At 29.4% G+C, this 27,782-nt stretch overlaps 3 protein-coding genes across 3 annotated transcripts; 1 reads left to right on the forward strand and 2 right to left on the reverse strand.

The window, feature by feature from the left end:
- Nucleotides 1-797: 797 nt before the first annotated feature.
- LOC108568334 (cyclic GMP-AMP synthase-like) lies at nucleotides 798-2,384 on the reverse strand. The gene is made up of 7 exons (XM_017929344.1): nucleotides 2,289-2,384; nucleotides 1,977-2,233; nucleotides 1,776-1,902; nucleotides 1,571-1,708; nucleotides 1,388-1,504; nucleotides 1,185-1,304; nucleotides 798-1,127 (listed from the first exon to the last, which is right to left on the reverse strand). The coding sequence occupies exons 1-7, from the start codon at nucleotides 2,382-2,384 to the stop codon at nucleotides 921-923; spliced, it is 1,062 nt and encodes a 353-aa protein (XP_017784833.1). The 3' UTR covers nucleotides 798-920.
- Nucleotides 2,385-3,740: 1,356 nt separating this feature from the next.
- On the forward strand, nucleotides 3,741-5,069 carry LOC108568367 (replication protein A 32 kDa subunit). Its single transcript, XM_017929414.1, has 6 exons — nucleotides 3,741-3,892; nucleotides 3,955-4,019; nucleotides 4,069-4,164; nucleotides 4,223-4,519; nucleotides 4,584-4,801; nucleotides 4,856-5,069. The coding sequence occupies exons 1-6, from the start codon at nucleotides 3,874-3,876 to the stop codon at nucleotides 4,944-4,946; spliced, it is 786 nt and encodes a 261-aa protein (XP_017784903.1). The 5' UTR covers nucleotides 3,741-3,873; the 3' UTR covers nucleotides 4,947-5,069.
- A 34-nt stretch (nucleotides 5,070-5,103) lies between these two features.
- Nucleotides 5,104-27,242, reverse strand: LOC108568368 (proton-coupled amino acid transporter 1). Its single transcript, XM_017929415.1, has 9 exons — nucleotides 26,898-27,242; nucleotides 8,519-8,624; nucleotides 8,359-8,451; nucleotides 8,002-8,152; nucleotides 6,640-6,849; nucleotides 6,305-6,577; nucleotides 6,064-6,239; nucleotides 5,824-5,996; nucleotides 5,104-5,758 (listed from the first exon to the last, which is right to left on the reverse strand). The coding sequence occupies exons 2-9, from the start codon at nucleotides 8,587-8,589 to the stop codon at nucleotides 5,517-5,519; spliced, it is 1,389 nt and encodes a 462-aa protein (XP_017784904.1). The 5' UTR covers nucleotides 8,590-8,624; nucleotides 26,898-27,242; the 3' UTR covers nucleotides 5,104-5,516.
- Between the last annotated feature and the right edge of the window lie 540 nt (nucleotides 27,243-27,782).

Consider the following 27,782-nt stretch of genomic DNA (forward strand, 5'->3'; position numbering starts at 1 on the left):
TGTTAATGTACATACATTTTTGATAAAGAAACTGTCGCTTATAGAAATAATTGCAATATGAAAAAATATAGATAATAGTTTTGCTCGCTTTTTTATGTACAACGCAAACCGAAAAACTATAATTCCTGCATGGGTATAGGAAATATTCTTTGCGTAATCGATATATTATAACCAAGAACGTCTCGAAACCTTGTAAATAGTTCATCATTTGAGAGGTGATTTTTGTTTCATAGAGCGCACCGTGTCTGTGTGAATCCATTTATTTTACAGTTTGCAGTCATATGATTATCGCCACATTTTACACATCTTGCTTTGTTGTTACAATATTTTGTTTCTTGGAATTTCGATTATCACTTCGTGTCGAAGTAGTTGTTCTCTTGTTGTTTAATGTCAACGAAGAATAGCGGAAGCAGTTTCTGTTCTTTATTTTGTATATTGTGAATGTTAATGACGATGTGTCCAAATTGTTCTCTTTGTTTCTTAATGCTTCGAAATCTTTTAATTAACTACACGATACGTTCTATCACTTTAGAGCTGGTAGCTATGGAAGTTAATATCTTTGCTATATAAGGCTTTTATAATGTTTCTGTACGCTTCCGAAGAGTTCGGTTCTATTTTTGTACTATCTCGAATTAGTTTAAATGTGTATTTGTTGCTTGCAGCACGCTCCAGTGTGTTTATTAGGGTATGAAATGACACGAGATTACGCTGTGTTATCATAATAATTATATTATGAAAAAAATATCAAACTTGTGCCATAAACAAAGTACGAAATAATAAATAGTAAAACAAAAATATATCAATAGCATTTTTTTTAGATTTAATTTCCTAGAAAGTCATCTAAATCAACACCAAAATTACTCTCCAAATGTTTTTTCTAAAAACTACATCAATTTTAATACAAAGATATTTTTCATTGCTTATGATTCCTGGATATCAAAGTTAAAGACTTCATTGAGAACGTTCGGATTGGAATTGGAACTCCTAAGTTTCTTCAGAATGTTCAATAACTGATTCTCCAAATTGAACAAATAGTCTCTGTGGCATTTATTCAGCAAGTTTAAATTGGGATTCCAGTAAAATGGAATTTTTCTTTCGCAGATGTGTTTATATAATGACTCCAACAGCTATAGAAATAAAAATAATTATGTTTGGAGTATCACCTGCTGCTTCAGTTTACTTACTGTCATAAATGCAAAACTAAGAGACTTGCCATTGAAATTAGTTGTTTCCAAATCCCACATCGCAACAGTTACAATAAAATAACTTTTAATAAGTTTATGGTCTCTTTGATCCCGCAAGAACTGAAATAGAAGAATACTAATTATTCAATAATGTTAAGAAAATATTTTATATTCAATTATGAACTTTTCGTTGGATAAAATACCTTCAACAGCCTTATGGCAGGTTTGACGTGGCCATTGTCACGTAGAATAGATAATTCTTGTTCAATAAAAGACAGTCTCCATTCTTTGTCTTTATTTGGCTTCGAAACAGCATATATCTACACAAAAAAAAAATAATATATATATTTAACTCATGTATATATTCGATTGAATCATAAACATACATGGTTGCAATTTTGTTTCTTGTACCCTTTGGGATACAAGGACTTGTCTAATTTTAAACATGGCACAAGGTCCATATCATAACTTGAAAATGGTGTGTGTACGGTCAAAGTTACAGCCGGTCCGCTCTTATACATGTCCTATATATAAAAAAACAAACAATAATATTATTAATGAGATTTCTTTGGACATTGAGAATATACGTACAAGTTTATACTGAGGAAAGTATTTACTTGCATTAATAATGTTTAATGATTTTTGAACAAGACCTTCAAACCAGCTATGGATTTTTAAAGAACTAAAAATACCATTTTCGCACAATTTCTCCAAAGGCCTAGAATTATTGATAGATATATCAATTTTTATAAAATACAATTGTATCATTAATAAACTATAGATTATACTTACGTTAAAATGTCTCTGTAGTACGCAAGTTTTTTTATTTTGCTGATATCTATTTTGACGTCAACATATCCAGCCTCAGGAGTGAGCATTAGAACTGTTTCTAATGCCACTGGAAGTACTAATATCAAATCTAAATCATATTCATCGGCTTTACTTATTTTCAAATTGTTATAATAACTTCCATTAAATATGATACGTTCATATAGAGTTTTAAATAATACACTTGTGTCTTTCATAACATCTATTAATTTGCCGATTATCTGAAAATAAATATTTATTTTATACCTAACATATAAAATTTGAATGTTAACATACCATATTTAAGCTGTCGTTGTTCGACTTTTTATTGTTAATTTGAATGCATTTTCTATTAATTTCCTGCAATTTATTTTCTAGCCAGGAATACTCCATCTTTGTTATAAAAATTAAACAAAACACACCTACAACTAATTATTTCTTTACAGTGGTGACTGTTAGCAATTAATTTTATAATTGAATTAATATAGAATAGATATCGGCGATTAAGTAAAATTAATATACTTGCAATATGATGATAACAAGAATTCTAAAAATATCAATAATCAATACGTGCAACAATCTACAGTATTGTGTAATATCATTTAAAATTCCTTATCTAAATATTACAAATTCGTGTATTTTCTTATTCGTCGATGATCGGAGTTCTTCTTCTTCCTTCCACCACCCTTCTCACTTAGCTTGTGCCGCGCACAATGATCGGAGTTGGTTGGTCGTCTTCCTAAATTAATTTTTGGGATCGACGATATAATTTTCCACTCGTCGGATTTTAATTATAATTGGTGAATTATCTTCAAGTACAACATTACTATCAATTTCCTAGTCAAAAAATTACATAAATTACGGATATTTTTGGTAATCATATTAGCACATAGCATCGGCGTTTTACTGTAGTTAGTTTATTCACTCTAATAATGGTTTTACACAACAAATTATTACTAAATCCATTTTATATAATTTAGAATAGATATCGAGTAAAATTAATATACTTACAATATACGAAACGACTGATAAAAAGAAACAATCAAAACGTGCAACAGTCTACACTGTCGACTCCAGTCGATTCTACAGTATTCTGCCATATTATTTTCAATTGCTTTGCATTAGTCCGAAGTTCGAGATGTGTATGCGATGTTATTGTATACGTTGAAAACCGGAGTTATTTATAGATATTTTACCATATGTACTTTTTTTTTATGAAGTTTTCTCTAAATATACTAAAATGAATGGTCTATTTTAAATACTATATGAAATTTCTTATTTTGATCTCCCTTCCCCCAGAAAATTTGGAGAACTTAGACAAATTTGATGATAGAGAAAATCATAAAAAATTGAGTGTTGATTCTTGGAGCATCTTGGAGAGCCTCATTATGAATGTCGTGGGCCCTAAACATCAGTTATTGTATTTGAAGACCATAAACATTTTTTTCATATTAGTTTTTCTGTAACATTACACGCAACACCTAACTGTAGAATTGTGAATTTTGACCTCAATTCAAATTGTTTATTAAAGTTTTTAAAACGATTTTCCTTTCAGACTAAAGGAAGAACAGTTTGTTTTCAGCGTTGTTGGTTGCCTATATATATATATNNAATACAAATACTTTGAAAAAGAATTAACATTAAATTTAAACCTGAATTCAAAAATGCTGATATTTGTTATTGATTATAAGAATTATTTGTTGGCATATAGATTACCAAACTAACAAAATTTATTTCCCGCCAATTTAAACTGACAGCGAATGACCGGTTATTTTGATTGTTATATTGTATTGCTCTCTGTACGTTTTATTGTTACATATCACCAGATATCAGTGGAACTCAGTTATTTCGGTATAGAACGATCGTTATTTATATTTCCATCATGTTTTTTGATACATCAGGTAAATAAAATAGAAAATTATATTAAATACAGGTTAATAATGTATTTTCTTTGTTCTACTAGGTAGTGGTCAGGGCTTCTTTAATAGCAACGATGTGGATTCTCCATCAAAGAAGAAATCTCAAGAGGTTATCTATCTTATTAGTACATTTTGAAATACTCAATTTCTGATTTTAGCCCCGTCGTGTGCAAAATATTGTGCCAGTATGTGTAAGGCAAATAAGAGATTGCACAGAAGAGGAATTTGAGTTGTTCGGAATGAAAGTACAAATTGTAAATCTGAGTTCTTGCTATGTTTTAGTTGGTATCATTAAATTTTATTTTATTGTAGGTGAGAATTATTGGTATACTGAGAGAAGTGAATGTTACTTCAACGCAGGCTAGTTACACAGTGGAAGATCACACTGGGTCAATCAATGGCATACTATGGCTTGAAACAGATAATGATAAATTACCAACTGTCTTGGAAGGTAGATATGTTCAAATTTATGGAACTTTGAGGTCTATAAATGGGGAGAAGTCTGTGATGATCTTTAACTTGTCTCAAGTTAAAAACATAAATATGATTACTACACATCTGTTGGAGATGATTCACGTGCGATTAGTTGCGGAGAAAATGTCGAAGGATGTAAGTTTTCTTAGGTTTGTGGATCTGTGTATGTATTGTATAAACTATATTTATTTCAATATAGGGCAAAGTGTTGCAAATCCAAAATAATCCTGGAGCGGAATTAGCGAATTCCATGAGTGTCATGTTTGACGGTTCTTCAAGCACCACCAACAAGTTGACACGTATCCAGCAGGCTGTTTACAGGATCATCATGCCGGATGATGGCAGCGGCAGTAAACTAGGTGTTGGTAGACAAGACATATTATCGAAATTCCCGGATCACGAAAGGATGGAAGTCAAGTAATCCTTAAATATGTTCAAGTCGTACAATGTATTAATTTATGTTTCTTCCAGTAATGCTATTGAGTATTTATCTTCTGAAGGCCACATTTTTTCATCGATTGATGAGAACCACTTCCTTGCTACAGACGCAATCAACAACTGATAATATTTAAATGTTTTATTATTCGTTTCTATTCACTGTTTGTTAAGTACAGATCACATAACTGTTGTGTATTTGTTTATGTAAGGATACTTAGGTTTATTAATAATTATAGTCATTTGTTTATTTTTTTTTTATTATAAACCTATTCTCGATATTCTCTTTTTTTTCTTACATTTTCCTCTCTTAACAATAAAAAGTCAATAAAATAGAAATATCTCGCACATCACTCACTCTTCGACTGTTCATAATCATTTGCAAAACTAGTGCTAATAAATTAATAATTTAAAATCTCTCCAAAATAGAAGAGATATAGAAGGCACGTCGTAATAATATTATTTATCTGTAATATCACCACTAGAGTCTAGAAACCTAATTAATAATAGCAATAGGGCTATATCACAAAATTAATAGAAGAAAATAAAACAGAAATAATATATGGTAATAAAAAAAACAAATAATAGATAAAATATGATTTGTCAGGTAGTTAAAAATTGCAATTACAAAACGGCGGGGATCGACGGGATTTGGTCAGGGCGATTGAGGTAACATTGAATAACTGTTTTTTCTTATCTAGCTTTTGGCATTTTCCTGGAATGCTTCCACTATGCTATGAATACTCTCGTAGGTACCCGTAACCATGCCAACAACGCCGAGTAGTAAGATGAAGACGTTCTTGATGACCATCCAGGCGGTGATCTCGCACGTAATGAATTCTAAAAGGGGTGGGAACAGAAGCGCCAGGGCGGTACTACTGATCGCTCCCACCAATGAAATGAACAATCTCAGATAAGGTATGGCCTCAGCCAAAGCAACTAGAACATAAACAGATATATTAAGCACTGATGATTCAAATTAATTTTTTGTTAGGTTTACTTACATGTGACTAGAACAAGACCAGCCCTGAACAGTAATTCACTTGCAATGGGGTGCTTCAGAGGACCACAAGCTCCTGAGACGACGGGCCACATAATGTCAACGGCAATATAAAACTGGAGAGCGTAAGATAGCAAGATGGCTGTGGGAATGATAACCCTAACCGCCGTTCCCAACCTAAGAAAGATCGCCAAGAGGTGATTAAATAATCATTGCTTCGAAGCAAATCATATTTAGTTCTTACGGTGTGTCCGGTAAGTTAATAGTAACGCTGCCTTTAACGTCTTCTCCGTAAGTCAAGAAAGCCATGCTGCCCAATGTCGTGTAAAGGATGGTCACGAGGAACATGCCTATGTTGAGCACTCCGAATGGTTTTTGGAAAGAGCTCGGATTCTTCATTTCGTTTTTAAGTGGTAACACCTACCGAAAAAATAGTTTTCTTTTAGTAAAATAGCTCAAATACCAGAAGAAGCGTAGATTATTACCAGTCCAATTCCTTCGAAGGCGAAAAGTGCCGTGCCGAAAAATAATGGAATTTGATCGAGATTAGCGATGAGTTTCACGTCTTTCAACGGTGGCATTTCAACAACGAGGAAGTAAATAGTGATCACGAAGCCCACCGCCATCAGGATGTTGGCGATCAGAGACAGCGGTGCGAGATATTTGAGATTTCTCACTAAACTGCAGAAGATAATTGGCAGCAGGATGAACAGCATATGCAGGTGAACATCGATGTCGACACCGTAAGACATGCACACCTAGAAGCATATATAAACACGGTTTTGAATCTGCGTGTATGTAAAATTTGCGGAGAACTTACACTGTAGATGTTGTCCGAAATGAACACAAAATACACGCAACAGAATCCGAGTTGCGTCACACAGAGGAAGATATTAACCAGCTTCCTCATCACTGGAGCCATCCTCTGTGTAAGCGGCGGTCCATTTGCAAAACAAAGTTCCACAGTCTTTGCGAAGTTTGGGGATTCTTTGATCCCAGTCCTTTGGGTAATCTTGTCTGAAGCGGTCAACTGAAATCATTTATTCATTTAATATTTTCATGACAAAAAATGTACATGAAAATGTGTAGTGTGTAGCAGCCTTTATATATCTATATTACAAAACAAGTAAGCATTGTATACTGGTCAATTTTCAACCTATGCAACCAATGATACTTCGAACGACAACATAAAACGGGTAGCCAGTTTGTTTGTTTCTTGAGATCGACTTTTTAAATTAAAAACTGATAGGGATCTACCTGATGTATTGACATGTTTCTCATTTTAGTAGTGTCACATTTGAAATAATCAATTTTCTTAACTGATAAAATTTAAATTAACATAATCTTATAGGATTAATTAAGGCAAAACATTTGTAAGAATTGCAGTTTCAATTGCATAATTATTTTAGATTTAATTAAAAATAAAATAAATATGTATATTTGTTAAAACAAACAAAAGAAAATTACAACAAATATATTAGTAATTCTCTTAAAACACACGCTGCGTTTAAAACATTTTTCATCGTTACTCAAAACGATTTTCTTATAGTTTCAGAAAACTTTAATGAATTGTCTTTATTTCAGAGATATCTAAACATTTTAGTAGATCTACCTGAAAAATTGTATTCATAAAAAAATGTATAAAGATAAGCATGTAGATATCAACATTTGTCCTAGATCAGTGTATAATGTAATGTGGTACCATGTCAACATGAGAAAGGTATAATGCATTTATCACATACATATAATTTAATTAATCATTATCTTAAACATAATTACACTTGGATGTAAACCTTTGTTAACGATATTCGGAGAAAAACAACAAAAACATTATCACAAGGCGCAGTTCCACCCTTTATGTAACATGACGTGCAGAGGTAATGGCTTCGAGAGGAACAATAGACAGTTTTCCCACTAATGAAAGTTGGTTCATTGTAATCGAGCGATGTGATCGTGCGCTAAACAAATATACTCGATGATGTTATTTTTTTTTCCTCAGAAAGCGGGAATTATCTAATTTCGGTTCAATTGGCACGCGCTCAGTGATGTAATTTAATTATTTTCAGTATCGTTAATGCAATAATATTTCGCGCGCCGCGAATAAGGATTGCCGGCATCCTGGCATTAATGTTTCCCGAAAATATAGCAAAGTGAAAAGGAAAGTAATTGCATCCTGAATTACCAATAAGTGCTGACAGTGGGTGCAGATGAGGCCCAGAAAAATGATGACCGTCGGCCCGAAAACCATGCCGGAATTCCGGATGGCGTCACCCATGGCGAAGAGCCCCGACCCTAGATTCCCCTTCAGTATGTGGATCAGGGTCTCTGAATATCTGACAAGAAAAAAAAAACAAAAAAAATTAAAACAAAAACGTATCAAGTCGTTGTCATGTAAATGTGCGTAGTTTGTCTAAACGGATCGCTGCTCCCAAAACAAAACTAGTTTTTCGCTTGAAAAAGATAAAAAAAAAAGTAATAGTCGCAAGCAGCGATCGTGGTCAGGCAACTTGTGCATAGTCCAATTTTTGAGGGTACTCACGTGGTCGGATGCTCGATTTGTCCAGACTTCTCATCCGACGGCGTCTGAATTATCTTATCCGAGGACCGAAACCAACTTAACGAAATATTATCGCTGCAAAGAACAAAACGATCATAAAGACAACAACTAACAAAAATTAACAAAAAAATAACACACGAACCCATTCTCCAAATCGGTCTGGCAACTCGTCTTTGACCCGAAATCCAATTTTCCATTCTTCTTTTGCGACATCTTCTCTCTCCAAAGATAAAAAAGAAAAAAAATACCTGCAACAAAAAGAAATAATTGAGAAAACGAGTTTTATCTTCCGTGCGAACAAAGACAATAAAATAAATTATTCTAAACATTAACAGAAATGTCCACTATCATCATTCTCGCTGTTGCATAGGAGGAACTGTTTTGGTTGCTATTTATCTAATGCAAGTCTTTCCTGGATTGCAGTGGACCAAAGACGTGGCGGCGGACAGACGCATTGAAAAGGACAAAAGTAAAAGTGATTTGAATTTATTAGTTTAGTTGTGGTCGTGACAGCAATGATTTCCTAGTGATATTAAGTAAGGTCTGCAACTAATTAGATTGCAAATTGGCCGTAACTCGAAGCCGTTTCAGGAAAATGCGCGAGTTCCATTACTACTTAGATTTATGTTCGCTCCGTACAATCGATCATAAACTTCTCGATTCCGTAAATCGCATTTGGAAACGTATTCAAACAGAAATACAAAATCAAGAAAAAATAGTAGCTAATGCAAATTAAATGTTATTTTCATTATGTAAATATTATATAATTAAAATGTTAAAATAAACTTGGTTCTGTCTGTGGTTTTTTCTTCTATAAAAACAAACTTCTTATTTTGATCAGTTATTAACGGTTCTGCTATAACCCGAATTATTATATTGTTTTAATATACCAATCATATTAAATTTGATTTATATAAAAACAAATATACTATTTTTTACATTAAATTAGGTTTCACTACTTTAAACAGAAGTTATTTAATTCAAATTATGGCGAGGAAGAAAAATTTATTGTTATATTTATTGTTTATTCATGCATACTATTGCAAATTATTATTTTAATTTATAAATATTTTACTCGATTGAACATTATACTTTGTGGACATTAATCACATATTGTATCAGTATTACAAAGCAATTCAATTAATACAAATAAGTCCAATACATTCACAGTTAAATAAACCAGTCACTTTCTAAAGATGACCAACAAAGATACAGTTTATTTATTATCATTTTAAAATAGCACATTGGTTTTGTTTTCTATATATTAAAAACATAAATAAAGGGATATTTATATAGTAATTTGAAAAAAAGTAATTATATTGTATTCATTTCATGAAAATTTGCAGGCAGGAACTATATATTGATATGTGTGACAAATTGTTTTAATATATTGAGTTACTAATTTGTAGAGTAAAAAGTTATGAGTTTATGTGTAACAAAACCGTGAATTAATAATAATTTGTCAATGAGAAAATAATGTCCCAATACATAAAAATCTATAAAACATAACAAGATTGTTCCCTAGGTAATGCATATTTAAAACAAAATTTTATATTTCTTTAAAATATTTATGAAATTGATTTTTAAAAAGATATAAGTGATGTTTAAAAAAAATGTCAAAATTAAAGTAATAAGAGAAAAACTATGTTAATAATTTGGTGTGAGTTACAAATAGAAATGTGACATTATTTTGGGAGCGTTTTGAATAACGACATGTTAGTTTCAATTGTATATAATTGCTATAACGTGCTGTTTCCTATACATGCATTTAAACTTAATAACTGTCCATTGGAAAGATTTATTGGCTTTTGTAGGTAATTAAGCCGCCTAGTTAAAACTAAAATAGGAAAATATTATTTAGTTCTTTTAATTTAACAAGAAACTTGGCTATTATTCTTTATTGCATAAACTTGAATTCTAGTATTTTCCATCAATATAAACGTAATATATAAAGTTAATTAAACGCATTTCTCATGGTACCATTTGTTCAATAACATTGCAGAGGCAATACAATTTTGTAAAAACAGCAAGTGCATTCGCATAGTGCGGCTTTGATCACTCCTGCATTTTAATTGATAAAATTAAAATAAATTCTAGAAAAATTATACACAAAATTATTTTGTATGCATAAAAGATCTGTTTTTTTAAATTTCCTTCTATATCGTCAAGTCCATTTTTGTGCTGTTTTTACTTACGCATTATGTTTTAAAGTAGCATTCACATGCATAAAACATGAATTGACATTTAAATTTCGTGAATTATTAACATTCAATTAAACAAACTAGTATAGATTTATTTTCCATAAATACAATATCTGTTGTTTCTTAAATAAATTTACATAGCAACGAGTTCAGGTGAATCGTCTTTTGTGATTTAACATCTGCGAGATAATTGGTATGACTCTTTGCGGTTTATTTTGCACAAACAATATTTGTTCATTTATTTATGAGAAAAAATCGCCTAAATCCATATAGATTTTCTTGATTACTAGTGTACAGTTTTTGTTTTCAGGTTTACTGTTTTCTATTCTGTTCGCATAATTTGAAATTCAAAATCATTAAAATGCAAAATTACAAAAATGTTTTACCATTAACTAATGAAAACAATAACATTAACAAGTATAACAAGTATAATTATATTATAAAAAAACAATCTGTGTTTCTATTAATTATCACAAAAAATATTTCTTTGTTAGTATTTTTATAAAACAAAACTTAGCAGAGTGAGGGTAATCAATTCCGTCAATATTCCGGACTGTTTGAATTGTAAGAAAAATGACTCGCTTAACGAGCAACGTTTCGCATAACGAGTGACGATGAGAAGAGAAGTCCCGGATTGCACGCCTGCTACATCATATTATGTGTATTTTTGAATATGTTACGAGTAAATCTGGAAATTAAACGGATAAAGCGAGGTTAGTCTGTACAATAGACCTGACTGTATACAGGAAAAAAAGGTTTAGTAAACTATATAGTGAATCCGGACTGATTGAAGTCGGACTACGCGAGGTATTTATATATTAACCTACTTTTCAATTCAATACATGTGTTGCACATTGTAAAAATAAAGTAGTAAGCTTGTGTAATTTCAGAAAAACGAATTTAATAAACGTATTGTTCTTTTCCTCACATTGTTTGACCAATGTACTTTTTTATATTTATTACAGTGCATATAGAAATAATCAATTACAGTAACTATTGATATATGAAAAGTAATATTGACGCAAATGATTAAAGATCGTGTCGTAATTTGATCGGAATGTGTGCTCGTTCGTTATAAATACATGCAAAAACTTAATTATAGTTCGCACGCCGGAGTTACGAAATACCGTAGAATTAGATAAAACATGTGGAATAGACAAAAAGCGAATGAAACTGGCTATCCTCGGTTTGATGAGGAAATTTCGTGATTTGTATATATCAAAGCAACAAAAAAAACATGATTATGCTAACAAAAAAAAACACTACTTGTGTCCTCGTTAAAGTTAATTGAATGATAATTACTAACCCCAAATAGTAAGCAGTAATTATCGAAGTTAATTAGCGGACAATCGATTCTGTCCATTATGTGCAAATTGCGAGCGCTCGAATGGAAAGACTGGAAACGAATGGGATTTAAACAAATGCAATATGCATCTTCGGATTCCGGAGAATTACCATGTTTATGGTACCCATGCGAACACGTGAAAATGATTATTACACAATCGCGTATGCCGCGAAGCAATTACAAGAGTTAATTATAAACCAGGCAACGGGAGTAAACAAAACAATACTGAAAAACGTTTTTCATTATTAAATTGATCGACTCCACTTACGGTTTTGCGGTTGTTTTTTTTTTTGCTTTTGTTACGATTCTCCTTTACATTTCTAATGCGATGTGCGTTGAATTTGCGATCGCATTTTATTTTTATCGTGATTATGCAATTAATACAAAGAATATAATTGTTTGGCAATTACGGAAAACAATTGAAGGATCGAGCGTTAATTTGTGTTGGAGTCGCGTTTACAATATTGCACATTATGGTAATTATTCAATAGCGAGAACCTTGGAAATAGCGTTATGCAAATGTTAAAGGAATTAAAAAACACAACAAACTATTAAATCGATCACATATCTGAATCGGATTTCTCGAACGAATCATTTCCAAGTTTTATTTGAAATATCCTGCCTGCTGCATTCAACCATTGCTTTCGTTGCTAAAGGTCGAATATTTTATAAGTTTAACATCTGCGAGAACTTAAGAAAGAAACGAAATGTCCATATAAGCAACTTTGAGTTTTCGATTTGAACGCTTGAATAAGACATTTTTACCAATAAATTGTTATTGTAATGATTTTTTCTAAAGTTTAATGAATTTTAGTTATTGGAGAAATATATGAATATTTATTAAAGATATTGATTGCAGTATTGTTGATAAATATTCAAAATAACAATAGTATTGTAAATAAAATATTTTCCATGGGAAACGTATTTTTTTAACGAAAAAGGATCGTATTTATTTTTGCATTAATTTTCCATTTTGAAAGAATTATGAAAATTTTCCGCTTTGAAAAAATTATTCAAGTTTATAAAGATTTATTGCTTTCACATTATTACACCTAGTTTTCATTACAACGTGTACAGTGGCCTTCGACAAGTGCTGGACCATTGAGAGTCATTGGAGAGAATGATGAAACATGCAATGCCTGCCACAAGCATATTTAGACAATTCGAAGGTTTACGGTGAAGTAAAACGTACATGATACATTTTTTCTACAATTTCATTAAATAAAGAATTATATATAACATAATTACGACTTCATATGACATTTAAAAAAAACAAGACATTTTTGATACATTGCATATTTATGACAAATAGTTCAGACGTTACAAAATACACATATACTTATTAAATTTTACAAATTGTTAAGTCGTTTTGAAATATTTCGAAATGTTTTTAACATGATTAACGTGACATTGTATATACAGTTAAGTACAGAATAATAGAGAAAGTAGAGAATATTTCATATCACTAACATTTAATTTGAAAATCTCTAAAAATCATTGACACCAACTTTTAAATGTAATTTTGATTTATACCAATGAGTATAAAATATATGCGAAGTAATTTATAATTCCTTTTGTATTCACTTTACTAATTGTCAATTAACAACATTAATTTGCGATCAAAATGAAGTTATAAAAAAATGATTAATTATAAAAACAATAGAGTTGATTTGAACATTGTTCCTTTATATTTAAAGATGCGTGCTATAATGATTTTCGAAGTTTTTTTTTGCCACCAACGTGAAAAAAGCAAAAATATTTCAATGTTACTTTTATTAGTAAATATATATATATATATATAAATTTATTGGTAACAACTGTCAGAAGTTGAAGGTTAGTCGAATATAAACAATAGACTTCAACCTTGTAGCAGTAAAAAATCAACTGTTCTGCTGATTTAACTCTTAATTTATTCAACTATTACGATTATTTATTCAAATGTCTAAACGTGTTTTTTTCCGTAGATTATTGCAGTTTTTTAAACCGTAATACGTAAATTTTTTGTAGAGAAAATATGGTAAATAGTTATTGACACTTTTATCCTGTTGTTAATGTAGAGTAGATAATATACAAATAATTATGATATAAAATCATGTTTATTATATAATCTTAATCTAATAATGGCTCGTATATTAACTCAGTTAAAGCAACAGTGTTTTTCCATGGCCATTCAAATCTAGAGCTTGGAATTACATAACGAAAATCCATTCACGGCATTTCGTCCACACTCTGTTTGCTAAGTAATTTCCCATAATATTTACTTTCGGATCTGAGGTGTTCCCGTCTGGACAAATATTTACACCGAACGCGATTACAGACAACAGTAAAAACAGTGCTCGCCCATTGAATGTTGCGATTTCATAAAGGAATTTAAAAAAAATCATATACGAAGAAATAAAATAAAATCAACATCTATGTGAAAAATAGAACCACCAGTTTCGCAGCATTCAGCCACGGTTTATTTTTACGGCGAAGACCTCCAGGTTCGTATTTTTAGAGACCGTCCGCTCTTGGAACTGCAATGCGGAAAGATGTTTAACACGAAAACGAAATAGAATATGTAAAGGAAAGAGAAAAACCGTTGAAGAAATAATACAACAACAACAAAAAGTGGTCGACGAATCAGCACGAAAAACATAATAAATAAATAGTAGAAATAATAAAAAAAAGGAGGAGGATACAATTATTGCATCACCGAGTTGTTTTCAATTGAAGGTTAACAATTTTATGTAGCCCGTACAAGTGAACGTTGTTACAGATGTTACCAATTTCGTATTCTTTTTTATTATTATTATGACTGTGTTTTTGATTTCGCGAGTCTATTTTTGTACGAATTACGTAATAATCGTAATATACTCAAAGAAACGATATTAAACGCGTTTTTAATTTAAAACAATTTATTACTTTTATATAATAGTTATTCTAATTCCTATATATATACAATTAATCTTGATATCGTTGAAAAAATCCTTTTTTTTCTCAATTTTTTATATGAAAGAAAGGTAAATAATTTATTTAATCAAAATATGTATATTTCATATGATATCATTTTTTTTTTATCCATGTCCTACTCCACTTTTTAAATTAATTTCATTGTAGAATTGTATTTCTTGAATTATTATACAACTATCTCCCGACTTACAAACTCCCGGACTTATGAACAAAATTCTAAAAGCCTTAACTTGTTATAAGGAAATATATTAACTGTCCGAACAAAAATTGATCATTTCTTTAATAAAATATAATACGAACTATCTGTTTTGTTGCATTTATTTCTTTTGTCGTTCTTTATTAAATTATTCGTAAGAAAGTATTTTGTTTATTTTAATGAATTTTTCAAATATATGCAGTCAGCAATACGGAATTGAACATATATAAAAGTGAAACCATGATAAACTGTGGTAAGATAAGTATATTTTGAAATTTTTAAAATTCCCCCGACTTACGAACAACCATTTGGAACTGAATCATAATTATTAACTATATCTTTTTATTATTTACATTTAGTTTATATGTAATTGGATCAACTCATTTTTTATTTGATTATACACATATTTAATTAAATGGTTTAATGTTTATTGTAATCAATGATAATTTCATATTATGAATCAAACAAGATTTTTCATATGAAAACTCGCTTTGCTAAGAACAACATTTTTACTCTAAATTTATAAATAATATAGTCACCATACAAAATTTACTATTAGTTAAAGGAAAAAAATCTTAAATTAATAGTTTATATTTATTTACTGTTATAATGAATATATATAGCATTAGTCATTTTAAATTAGTTATTCTCCTCTTTGTAAATACTAATTGATGTAATATCAATTAATTAAAAACATCTATTATATAATTTAAGAATTTCAAACCTAAATTAATATAAAAAATATTAAAATTCATGAAATATGGCCAAAAGTTATACTAGATGAAAAAAAAAATATTGGAAAATTTATAAAAATCTTGCTAGCAATAAAGAAAAAGAAAATTAAGTCGAAAATAAAAAAAGTTCCTGCCGAAAAAATGTTAATAACAAATAATTTAAATTACATTGAAAATTATTAATTTAAATTACATTAAGAGAAAAAGAACACAACAAATTAACTTAAGACTCAGATTTTAGAATGTGAATTCATTTTTAATGTAAGTTGAATAATTTTGTTCCGTTTTTCTTAACAAAGTAATTTCGTAGAACGCATTCTATAAAGGAGGTATGACTATACTAATTTTTAGATTATTGGCAACATTTATTATGTGGCAGTTTAGTATATAATTGTTACAATAAATTAGTTATGAAATGTACCGTTTTCAAGTAAATAAAAGTGTAAACAATAACGCAGTAAACGTTTGTGTGCAATTAAAACGATTATATTTTATGACGGCAACCGCAAGTGATATTTCCATCGATAAATCAGTAATGTAATTAGTTATCATTAGCGGAGACTGTACTCGAACGGAAGGTAATGTTATTAATGAAACTCGAAAAGAATTTGCATGTCTTCGTCTATTTTTGTTCCTCCACAAATTTGCGTTACGTAACAACGTACCACGCTTGTGTGGATGGCAGCTCTGAATGAGATATCCTTTTTTACACGGTTTGTTGAGCTACTAAATTGCACAATTGCTAAATGTTGAATTCACAATTAGCGGCAAGGTTGAAAAATGAGAGAGCGAGGGAATACGTATTTAATCGTACGTAATGTAATAATAATAAGTGTGTTGGTGTGAATTGTTTGCCTTGAGTTGAGAACAACGGCTCCTAAATAGATGTAGAAGAAAAAGAAAAAAACAAAAAACAGCAGATCAATAAATCGTCCGGGATTTATTGGACAATTGACGATCGCTTCCTAGCGAAAACAAAATAAAGGATCCAATTGTTTGGCGTGGCTGACGTCTTCTGTATTTATCGGCATTTAAGCAACAATTGAAAAGCAAATTCCGCTGTTTAATTGATTCTGTGAACGACGTAAGTACGCGCAGATCAATTGGGCATTTAATAAGACGTTCAACATACACGAGCACATGTCGTACATATGAAAACAAATAAATAATAGCATCAACTACCCATCAACCTTCAATTGTTTTCCGATAACTATTTATTAGCTTCAAAAATATTTCGTATCTGGGTCATCGCAAGATTCGTAGATACAAAACGCATGCAAAATGTATATATTGAGTTTACATGTAAATTTATGGGTTCGCATAAGTTTCCCGTATTATCAAGGGAAATAATCATGAAACCGAACTAATCGAGGAACTAAATATACAATAATAAACCACTTAAAAAGAGGATTTAGATTTAATTCTGTAATCATAAAAATGCTGTTTTTTAAATTGAAATGTTTTTTGAAATGAAATTATTTAAATTGAAATTATAACATATTTTTCTTGATGAAAATCCCAACTTGGTTCAATTCAATGAAATTAGTATAAGATGCTACAATACTTTGCATAGTGCGGTTTCGATCAGTGCGGATTCAATATAGTCCCGTTTGAATTCTAAAAAAATGCATCTCTTTTTGTGCTCTTTTTTATTATTATTTTAAAGTCCTCGATTAGTGCGGTTTGAAACGGTCCGGGATATTGGTCGAACCTATTACCCGCTATGCGTGGTAATGATGTATTATAATTTACTGTTTTAAATCTATTATTCTTTAAAAGCATATGTTAAAATTGAAGTCATTGACTTTGTTTTAACTTTATAATTACTTTTATACAAAAAAGAAACAATAATTATGTTTTAATTTTCTTTAAACATGCAAAAAAATAATCAAGTATGTAATTAGAACATAATTAGTCAAAAAAATTAAATCCACTAACAATCAAATATTGCAAAATTGATGCTAATTATCCACAATTTTTTTTACACACATATCTTAAATATAGTATTTTCTTACATATTTACTACAATATTTCATTTATCGTTGTGATAAATAAAACAAAATAGTTATTGGAACATTCTACTAATATAATTATTATTTTTTTACAACGAGCAAATTGCACAAAACTTTAAACACGATTAACACTTTAACGACGCAATAAATAAGTTAATAAACAAAATTAATCGTAATGGATTTTTGTTTAAATTTATTACTGCGTCGCATATTTTTCATTATGATCTATTGCGTTTCTAAAGTGTCCTCACTAAATATCTAATTGGAGTAAACCAAACATTATCAGCACATGTTATTTTTTTTACAATAAAGTTCCTCTGAAATTCTAGAAAGGTTTCACAAACTAAAATATATTTATGTTATTTAAAAAAAAAACAAGTAAAGTATTTTGTTATTGTAGTTATAAACATTAATATTAAATGTGAAATGTATTCTATACAGCAATACAAACATTTTGAAACAAACTAAATATTTTATAGAATAAAATACAAATAAATTGTAAAAAATAGTATACAAAATCGTTTTTATCATGATATACATTCAACTCCCTTTTTGTGCGGTTTATTTTTTGTATTTAGTTCCTCGTTAAGTCCGGTGTAAAAAAACGGACTAATCTAGGTATTAATTCACTGTTTTAATGTATTAAGTTCAAAACTATAAAAAAAACTGATTTATTTACTTGATAACTCGTTCACAAACATTTTTTATGGGCATTTTTTATGAATCTATAGAATATTCTCATAATGGATATGATTCGCTTATCAAATGAGTAAGCAAATTTTGATCAAAATTACACAAAAAGTAATTACTTTTTGTAATAAAATAGTTGATAACCAAACTTCTTCTGTAGTGTCAATATTTTAATAAGCAAATAATAATTAAATGATTGTAAAATTAAATAATAATTCATAAATCAAGAAAAAAAATAACGAAGATCGTTCACTATAAAACTTAATCTATTAAAAGAAATTCGAGGATTAAATTTATTCTTGTTGATGGCCATAAATAAACCTGGATTTGAATATTTTCGAAGATTATCCACATAAAGATATTTATAAAATATTCTTTAATGAAAAATTAAACCATAAAATGCAACAGCATTCGAAATTTCTGCTTTCGAAATAAAATTATTATGTAATTGTAAGATATCTCTTAATTTCAAAAATAATTGCGACAAATTTATAATTATAATTTAATTATTCATATTTTTCGAATTAATTAAAATTACAAAACATAAATTATTTTATTAATATCGACAATATAAAGATAATATCGAACATCGAAGAAATACGTTAAAATAGAATATCTAAAGTTTTGCTGTCTTTAGAAAAAGCCTTGCATTCAATAAATATTACAGGAATTCGTGTACAATAACAAGCAAAGAATAAAAAACATATTTTGAAAAAAAATATTATTGTTTGTTGTTTACACCTTTGTTAGATAATTTTTATGGAAAATTTCGACAATATAAAAAGATAATCATACTTAATCGTCGTAAATTAAAATCTAATAATATATTTTTAATTATGTGCACTAATAACGATGTTGTTCCAATGTCTAGTTGTTTTTCTTCTACGTTGTCGAAGATAATACAATGCTTGTTTGTTTTTTTGTACGTTATTTTGTTTTACATTACTTTCTGGGTCATTGCTATTTGATCAAATGCGCTGGGCACGCGTTCAATTTACGTTCGCAACGAGATTCACTTCGCGTTTATTTTCGACGTGTGCCAAAAAAACGAAACAACAACACAGAGAAAAAAAAACGTGCCCCAATTGGAAAGCGTTTATCAAATAATAATAAATAATGGCACGGTTTAACTGTTGTTTGATCATTTTTGTTTTCTTTTTTTTTGGAGTAATTAAAAATTTTGTTTACCTCGTCCGATGCCAATGGATAGGAACACTTAAATGTCACGGTAAATTGTTCGATAGAAACTGAGGACTACTATCGTGTTTTTTTTATAAATTGTTTTTAATCTTACGAATTTCTCTAATAGATAGAAATCTGCGTTCCTTTCATTCGAGTGGATAATAACAGTAATCTATGTACTACAAAAACAAGAGTTATCACCGACCTTATCGAGGGAACGATTCCAAGAAGATTTGGATTAATCGAGGTGCATTTTAATTTGGCCGATGTTTAGTTCATTGGCTTTTTGTGCGACAAGTACGAGGAGCCAAGGATCTCTAGGATGTTTTGAGGCAATGCCAAATGGATTCCCGTTTTGGATAGAGGCATGTGTCATATAGAATAGAAATTGGTATTTGCGTATGGGCAGCTCTGCGGGTGCGACGGAGAGACGATGCCGTGCGTTTTTCACTTGCTTGCTTGCATGTCGCCACAGTGACCTAACACAATACTAAAATTAGCCCAAGGAAGGCCGACAAACCCAAACTCCATTTGAATCTTAAGGTTAAGTAACGAAAAAGATTTTGTGCTATTTGCATAGAAAAGACATAAAGCCTTGCCAAAAACTGTTGCTTTTATTCCAACGCCGTTACATCTCGGAGCATCTGCGCTTTCATATTTATTAACTCGTAACATTTATTTTATGTTGAGATTTTGCAATCGTTATTGACTTTATAATAGATTATTTCGACACATCATTAAATTACGATTCACAAATTCTCGATCAATGAATCGATTTCCATTCGATTAAAATAATCTTATTAAGTCTTTGAATGTGAATATTCAATACTAATTTCAGATAATATTTTTCGTATAATTAATTTCGAAAATAATAAAATTTTATCTACAAAATTTACTATGAATTGTGCAAACGCAAACAACCACCATCTATCACCAAAGCGACAAGATGGTCTAATACAATTGAAATTTTATGACAAATTGACTCAAGCGATCAAAATTTCTTCATTTGGGGGCATTTAAAAGAAAAAGTAAGCCGTAAACATCCTGGAACCATTCATCAATTGAAAGCCAGAATTGGTGAAAAAATGAAGCCCAGAAACATTACGACAGGTGATGTAATACACGTTAGAAAGAAGAGAAAAAAATCAAATATATTTTCAAGATGTGTAGGTTTCTAAAAGCATAAATGTCAGTTATTAAAAATTCATGCCGCATATAAGAAATTTATTAAAAATGAAAAAAAAAATAACACAGTCAATTGTACCACTTTGCACCTTATTTTAGATTTTTAGTAGTATTTTTAAACTATTATACATTTTTTTTTATTGATGAGACATTTTTTGATTTTTTTTTATATTCTAATAACTAATTTTGTTTATATTCAAATAAAAAGGCGTCTTAAGGCCAATTATTGTTTAAAAAGTCATGAAGTTGTACAATGGACAACTTTATACATGGTGATTCACAAATAATTATAATCAGTAGTAATCGTTAAGAATATTTCGTATTGTATTTATTAGTCACAATTTATAACTATCATTATTATCAATGAATATTTACTACTTTTATAAAATATAAGGAGTATCATTTGAATAGAAATGTAGTGATAATCAGCTTTGATTTTTGTATTATAATTATTATAAAATTAGTAGGTTTTGAAATTTTCAAACCGGACTGATCGAAGCCGCACTGTTGTACACATATTGTTGTATACTAAATATATAATTACTAAAACACAACAAAAGTGGTAACTAAAATTAATAAGAGAGCTTATTACTTTTAAGATTTTTTGATATGCAAGTAAATCCCATTTATATCATAAGCTTTGTAGGATTTCAGAAATATTTGAAAGTAAAATGAAACTATTGGTGTTACTATTATTACGTGCATATATTAAACAGAAATATATAATTTTAATAAAAGCCATTTTTATTAATAATAATTATTTTTTTAGTAAATTTTGGAAATATATGAATAAAAAACTATTAGTATCTAAAAATAATAAATATTTAAAAGAAAGATAATATCGCGATATTTGTAATGAAAGTTGACGAAAGTCCAGATACTTTGAGCTAATGCCATATTATAAAACTATTTAAAGACGATTATAAGATTGTCAGTATTTGAGCACTTTCTTTTGGATTTTTAGAAAACTGTAAAATATATGTTTTCTATAAAAACCTAATAATAACTGGAAGCCTACGTCTATTCAGTTTAATGGAATAGTTCTATTCGACCGCAAGGAAATTTTACTGGGGTCTTTCTATGAACTGAAGCAAATTCAGAAATTCTATTTACAATCATGGCTAAATTAATGAGTATCTATTTTTTAAAGAATTTGCATGGAATTACCTAATCGTTTAATATTTGTGTACAATTACCACGTACATTGATATAGATATTTTAATATATTTGTTTTCTTATTAATAATATTGTTAATTCACCAAAAAAACACATTTTTCATGGAGTAACATCTCGAGTGTTACAAAGTAATGTCATCTTCATACCAATAAACTTTACTTGGCAAGTTTCAAGTAGGGAATAACATTTATTTTTATTAGTAATCAGGACTTGAAAATTGAGAACATTCTGAAGATTTTTACAATAAATCAATTCCATTGTTACATTGGAATTCTTTCAAAATAATAAACATTTTAAAAACAATTCAATTTTTAACTGAAATACGAATTATGTATTTTCAGAGATTTATTACTTCATCGTTCAAGAAACAATCATCGATAATTATAAAGAAATATACCAATGACGAATTTATTAACATAAACAAAATTATCACAGTTTTAGATTAAGATTAAACCTCTTAAAATCTCCCTTTAATAACTATGGTTACCACTAATGGTTATGATTTGTTCTAAACTTAAGATCCTTTCAAATCGATTGAGAAACATTCTAAAATGTAATCGGCATTTGATGCAAATAAATTATGTATTCGTATAGATTTGTTTATTCCATCGTTCAAGTTCACGTTTAAATAATAATAATAAGTAGAAGAAGCAGCGCAGCAAAACAAACGAATGAATTGTAAATAAACAGTTAATCGGTTGGTCTATTTTGCCAATTACCAATTAATAATAGCAACAGAAACGAGAAAAACATAAAAAAAATGAGAGTTTCTTTCGGCGGAAATTTTGGGTCACCGTAAAATTAGTTTCGTGTATTTGGAACGCGCTGGCAACGATAGAGAACACGAGAGGCGAGATCTCAACATTTCCTAGTCGCGTTTTACGAAAATTCATTAATAGACAAACAAAAAGGAAACGCATCTATCTGCAATGTTTCGTAGACGCTAATTATGGAATTATCCAATTAAAGCGTTTAAACAATTTGAGGATTCTCATTACCAAGAAACTGCTTCGGTTTCTAGTTTGAATTTGTCCTAACCAATGTTGCCAACTCCAAAAACAATAAAAAAAATGGAACGTCTAAACTTCATTATATCAATTAAGTTATTTAATTAGAAAGGCACGCGTCGGTATTATCAACGTATTAGATTAAGTCCTCAACGTTTCCACTATTTTCAATTTCTCGCGCGCGTTACGTAAATTTCCGATACGAAAATTTCCACGGCACGAAAAGTGCGAATCACTTTCATCTGTTTGTCATCTCACACACAAAAAAATAACAATCGAGCGATATGTACTTAATAACATAATACTAATACAACAAATAAAAACAAAACAATGTTGTCTCATCTGATCGCAGATTGCCACTGTCATCTTATCAGGTCATCAGATTTCTCTCCTACTAGATTTTTCCTGTCGCTCCAAATTGCTTGACTTATCAATTAAATACAGTCCAATAAAACAAAAAATAAATAAATAAGTACCGCATTATAACATCCTTATCGAATCGGAATTTCATTTTAAGTGAGAATGTTTACTAAATTAAAAAGGAAGAAACATTCGCGTGTTCGGATTGTTTTTTTATTTTCGCGGTTTACATAAAGTATATGTATGTTCGCGATTAATTACGCAAACAAAGACGCGTGTAAGTGAAAGCAAAAAAAGACTGTTTTTATTTTTTTCTTTCCGTTTCTGTTTCGCACCGGCCACTGTCAAGTTGTATGCTTTATGTACCGGAAATATTTAGCAACAGTCCAGATATTGCAAGGAATTTAAATGAGGCAACGTTATATCAGTATGTTTATATCTAATTTATTTCTTGCTAATCTCAACAATTTGCGATTAAATGAATATTTTTTGCTAAAGTAACAATAATTAACCTCGTAAAAAATATTTACTGCCAACTTTAATTAATAAAACAAAAATAATAAATTCTACAAAAATATTTACTACTACTACCAACATTTCTATTGATAAAATATATTAAATATTAAAAAATGTATATTTAATTAAAAAATAGTTAGTCACATTTGTGATTAATAAATATTATTAGTTAGTTATTTTAATTAACACAATAAGTTCAGTTTTTAGGTTAATTTTTTTTAATCAATTTTTGCATTTTGATAGATTGATGCCAAAATATGTAAATTAGAATGGTGGTACGACTTTTTATAGAAGCATATTATTTTCCTTCTATTTTTGTATGGAAGCAGAGTTTAGGTCACCCACTCAACTATTCACCTACAAGTAAGTTGTTTAACTTTTATCAAGTCGCACAACGATTCTGAAATTAATACGAAAAATCTTAATATATTAAAAGAAGAAAAATAATCATCTGTTAAAAGGTTATGTTTATGTAATGACAATCTATAAAGCTCATTATCATAACAACATTAAAGACAAAAACACGTAGAAACGTAATATTAAATTGCATGTTAAATTAATAATTGAAAATTAACAAGTAGCACGTGCATTGCTAATACGTGAGCGTAAATACTCAATTACGTTTCACAATTTACTAAAAGTTATTGCGATAAATGTGATGAATATAGTTATAATTATACAATAATCATAAATTCCAATGTGACAAATATTAATTGTCTTTAAGAAATACCTCATCATTAGTTGATTTTGAGACATTGTTTAAAAAAATAATGTTTTTTCTAATAAATAAGTAGTCATTAGTTGACATATTTATTATTTATTTATCGATATTTAAAGTAATAAATGTTAATGACCTGAAAGGTGTCCTATTTAGTCTATTGCCTATCTCAGTTAAAAAATTAAAAACAAATCATTATCCACAGAATATTAGTCAGTAGTAGGATGAATCACGAAAATCGTACACGGATATGCTCGTAGTTTATTTAAGTAGTTTTCCAATGCAAACCAAATACCTATGGTATTCTACTAATTTTAAATAATTATCAAATAGTAATGTGCAAATTGTGTAGGAGCAATAAATAAATAAAATATTAACTTGCAAATTTTGATCTAGATTACTATTATTATTTGTATTTTTAGACCGTTATTAACTTATTAATAGTATATCATTATAAATGAAGTCAAAAACCGTTTCGCATTAAAGTGTTAACTGTCACAATGTGAAGGTTATTTGAAATAAAAAAAATAAAATTGTTTTTAATTTGTCCTGTCACTTTTTATTTTTATTAGTACAATGCAACAATTGTACCAACTGAAATTAATAATAACTTTAATATTGTTTTCCATTCATTATATTAAGAATGTTATTAATCATCGATAATTACAATGAAAGACAGCAATGACGAATCTATTAAAACAAAATTTGTTTATCAATATATAAGAAGATAATTGTCGTAGATTTAAAGAATTAAACGGGATTAAAAATATTGTAATTAATGTGAAAAATATATCAAATGTGTTAATTATTTGATTATTTTGACAATATTATTATTTTAAATATATAATAAAAATATTCCTTTGATTACAATTACATAAATATTTGATAACAAAAAAGTGTGAAATAAAAAATTATAAAAATCTATTGTGGTAATTTCCGACCATAATTAAATAATTTTGATAACATTTTATTGGTAAAAAATAAATTATATTATTATGAAAGATTATGCTTTGAGCTTATTAAACCTGTGCTTTAGAGAGTATTTTGATAGTTGATTTGTTTAAACATTTTGACTAAATTGGACCTTTTATTTCCCGGAAGGTCAACATTACTTATCCCAAAAACCCTAACCGCGATAAAGAAACAACTAGAAAGTATGAAAACATAATCGTCGAGTGACAGAAAAAATAATGTGTTCATATTCGGTGTCGAACATATTTTTTTTTGCGTCACGATAAGATTTATGGCCTGCGCCCTTTCGGCTGCGACGAGATTTTCAAAACGGAAAACTTTCCACTGAGCAAACATCCGCAGTTGATCTGCAGTTTCATCCGTTCAATGCAGATTGCGGTTAGCTGTTCCGATTTCGTTTACTTATCGTTGAACGGAAATGGAATAGGTATATTTCATGAAAAAAATACACTAACAACAATAATAAATCAATTGCAGTTAGGATTCCGTGAACAAAGCTATATATAATTAAGAATGTTGACAATAACATAATTATCCATTTCAAAAATTGTAATATTTTGGATAATTACTATAAAAATTATTTTCTTAATTTAAATGTTAATCTTAAGTTTTTATATAAATAATATATTTTTTGTAGAAGTTTCCGAAAGGGTTTAGATTTATTTTTCATTAACTAAATTGTAATGTAAACTAGTGTATTTTTATTAGCTATGGCATTGGATAGTCTGGTTTACGAGAGCGGTTCTTAAACTTAGGGTCTCGAAAACAACTGGTTTGGACTTTCCCAAATGTGCACACAGATTTGCTTAACGTAAAGCCAACCCATTTTTCGGTAGATTTTTGCATGCTCTAAACGAGTTTAAGAATTTATTTTTAAACAAAGTGTCTAATATGAAGAATAAAATGTATTTTTAGTAACCTATATAAATGCAATTATTAATTACAACAAAAATCTCTATTTTAAAACCGATTAGTCGACTTAAACACAGCTGCTTGTAATTAGCGGTTTTTGTAATCATGTTTTAAACGTATTTTAAACTGTGAGGTATTGGAAAAATAATCGAATATATTTTAGGATTTGCAATAAAAACCCAAATAAAAAATTGAAAGCAAGAAATGTGTTTTTAATCTTGCTCAAATTATTGTGATTTCGATGTAAATGCAATGAATGCGAACGCGCGAACAATAAATGAATAATCTGCAGATTGCGTCTGCCCATTCAATTAAAATCTTCAATGTAAATTGGTTTCACTTAAGTGAACGGTTGGAACGTACCTTTATTTCGGATTGACGATTCTTTTCGTTTTCGCTTTAATGCCTATATGTATTTGCAATTGTCGATATCTGTGATACAATCCAGATTTTGATGGGCTTTAATAGCGAGGGATCGAAAAGAATGCTCTCGGTCCAAGGGAGAAGGTATGTGTTTTACTTTTTTTTCTCTTCTTTGGGGGAGATCGATTCCGTCTGATGAGGACACGCAAAACTAGTACTGACACAACGCACACCTTCGATAGTCGCCTTCAGACTATACAAACTTCTTCCAAGTCGAAAACCATGTGCTTGGTCACTGACAAAAATCCACTACTATTCTCACTCTAAGTATGCCTGTGTTTATATGTATACTCACGAATGTGTCTGAGCCTACCCAACAATGTCTCCCCACCTTTCCGCACCGTAATTCGCACGCCATTCATTTTGAGGCCGATTGATACCTATTAACTGGCAAACAAATAAATAAATAAAAGAGCAGCGGTGATGCAAAGTATAAAAAAATGCAAACAAATTGATAGGAACACCATTCATTCTTCGCCGCATTTATGTAACGTTACGATCAATAGTCAACAAATTATACATCGCAAATAATACATTTACTAATTGAAAACAGAATATATTCGATATAAAACTATTTTACTAATCTAAATTGGGTCTTGATTTCCTATTTAAATTTCGATGATTGATAAACGAACTTGAAAATTAAAAACCGTTTAGTTCTAGCTATTGCCTAATGAAAAATGAACGTAATTTCGACCCCCGTAAACATTGAAATTCCATCGCGCGTTACTTAATCTTTACGATACATTTCCTTGCATTTATGTAATAGCTAAGACATTTTTAACCATCCTGACAATGTATCTACTTAAATTACAGGGATTTAGT

This window comes from Nicrophorus vespilloides, unplaced genomic scaffold (assembly GCF_001412225.1).
Source record: "Nicrophorus vespilloides isolate i.1.1-1 unplaced genomic scaffold, Nicve_v1.0, whole genome shotgun sequence".
Lineage (NCBI taxonomy): Eukaryota > Metazoa > Arthropoda > Insecta > Coleoptera > Silphidae > Nicrophorus > Nicrophorus vespilloides.

Bases quoted from the DNA above. Each gene is read 5' to 3' on its own strand.
- LOC108568334 (XM_017929344.1), bottom strand. From the start codon at position 2,384: ATGGAGTATTCCTGGCTAGAAAATAAATTGCAGGAAATTAATAGAAAA. The intron at 2,234-2,288 runs GTATGTTAACAT...ATTTATTTTCAG, and splicing joins ACAACGACAGCTTAAATATG to ATAATCGGCAAATTAATAGA. The intron at 1,505-1,570 runs GTATGTTTATGA...TTTTTTGTGTAG, and splicing joins AGAAACAAAATTGCAACCAT to ATATATGCTGTTTCGAAGCC.
- LOC108568367 (XM_017929414.1), top strand. The intron at 4,165-4,222 runs GTAAATCTGAGT...ATTTTATTGTAG, and splicing joins TCGGAATGAAAGTACAAATT to GTGAGAATTATTGGTATACT. The intron at 4,520-4,583 runs GTAAGTTTTCTT...ATTTCAATATAG, and splicing joins CGGAGAAAATGTCGAAGGAT to GGCAAAGTGTTGCAAATCCA.
- LOC108568368 (XM_017929415.1), bottom strand. From the start codon at position 8,589: ATGTCGCAAAAGAAGAATGGAAAATTGGATTTCGGGTCAAAGACGAGT. The intron at 6,578-6,639 runs GTAAGTTCTCCG...ATATGCTTCTAG, and splicing joins TTTCGGACAACATCTACAGT to GTGTGCATGTCTTACGGTGT. The intron at 5,759-5,823 runs GTAAGTAAACCT...TTTATGTTCTAG, and splicing joins TGGTCTTGTTCTAGTCACAT to TTGCTTTGGCTGAGGCCATA.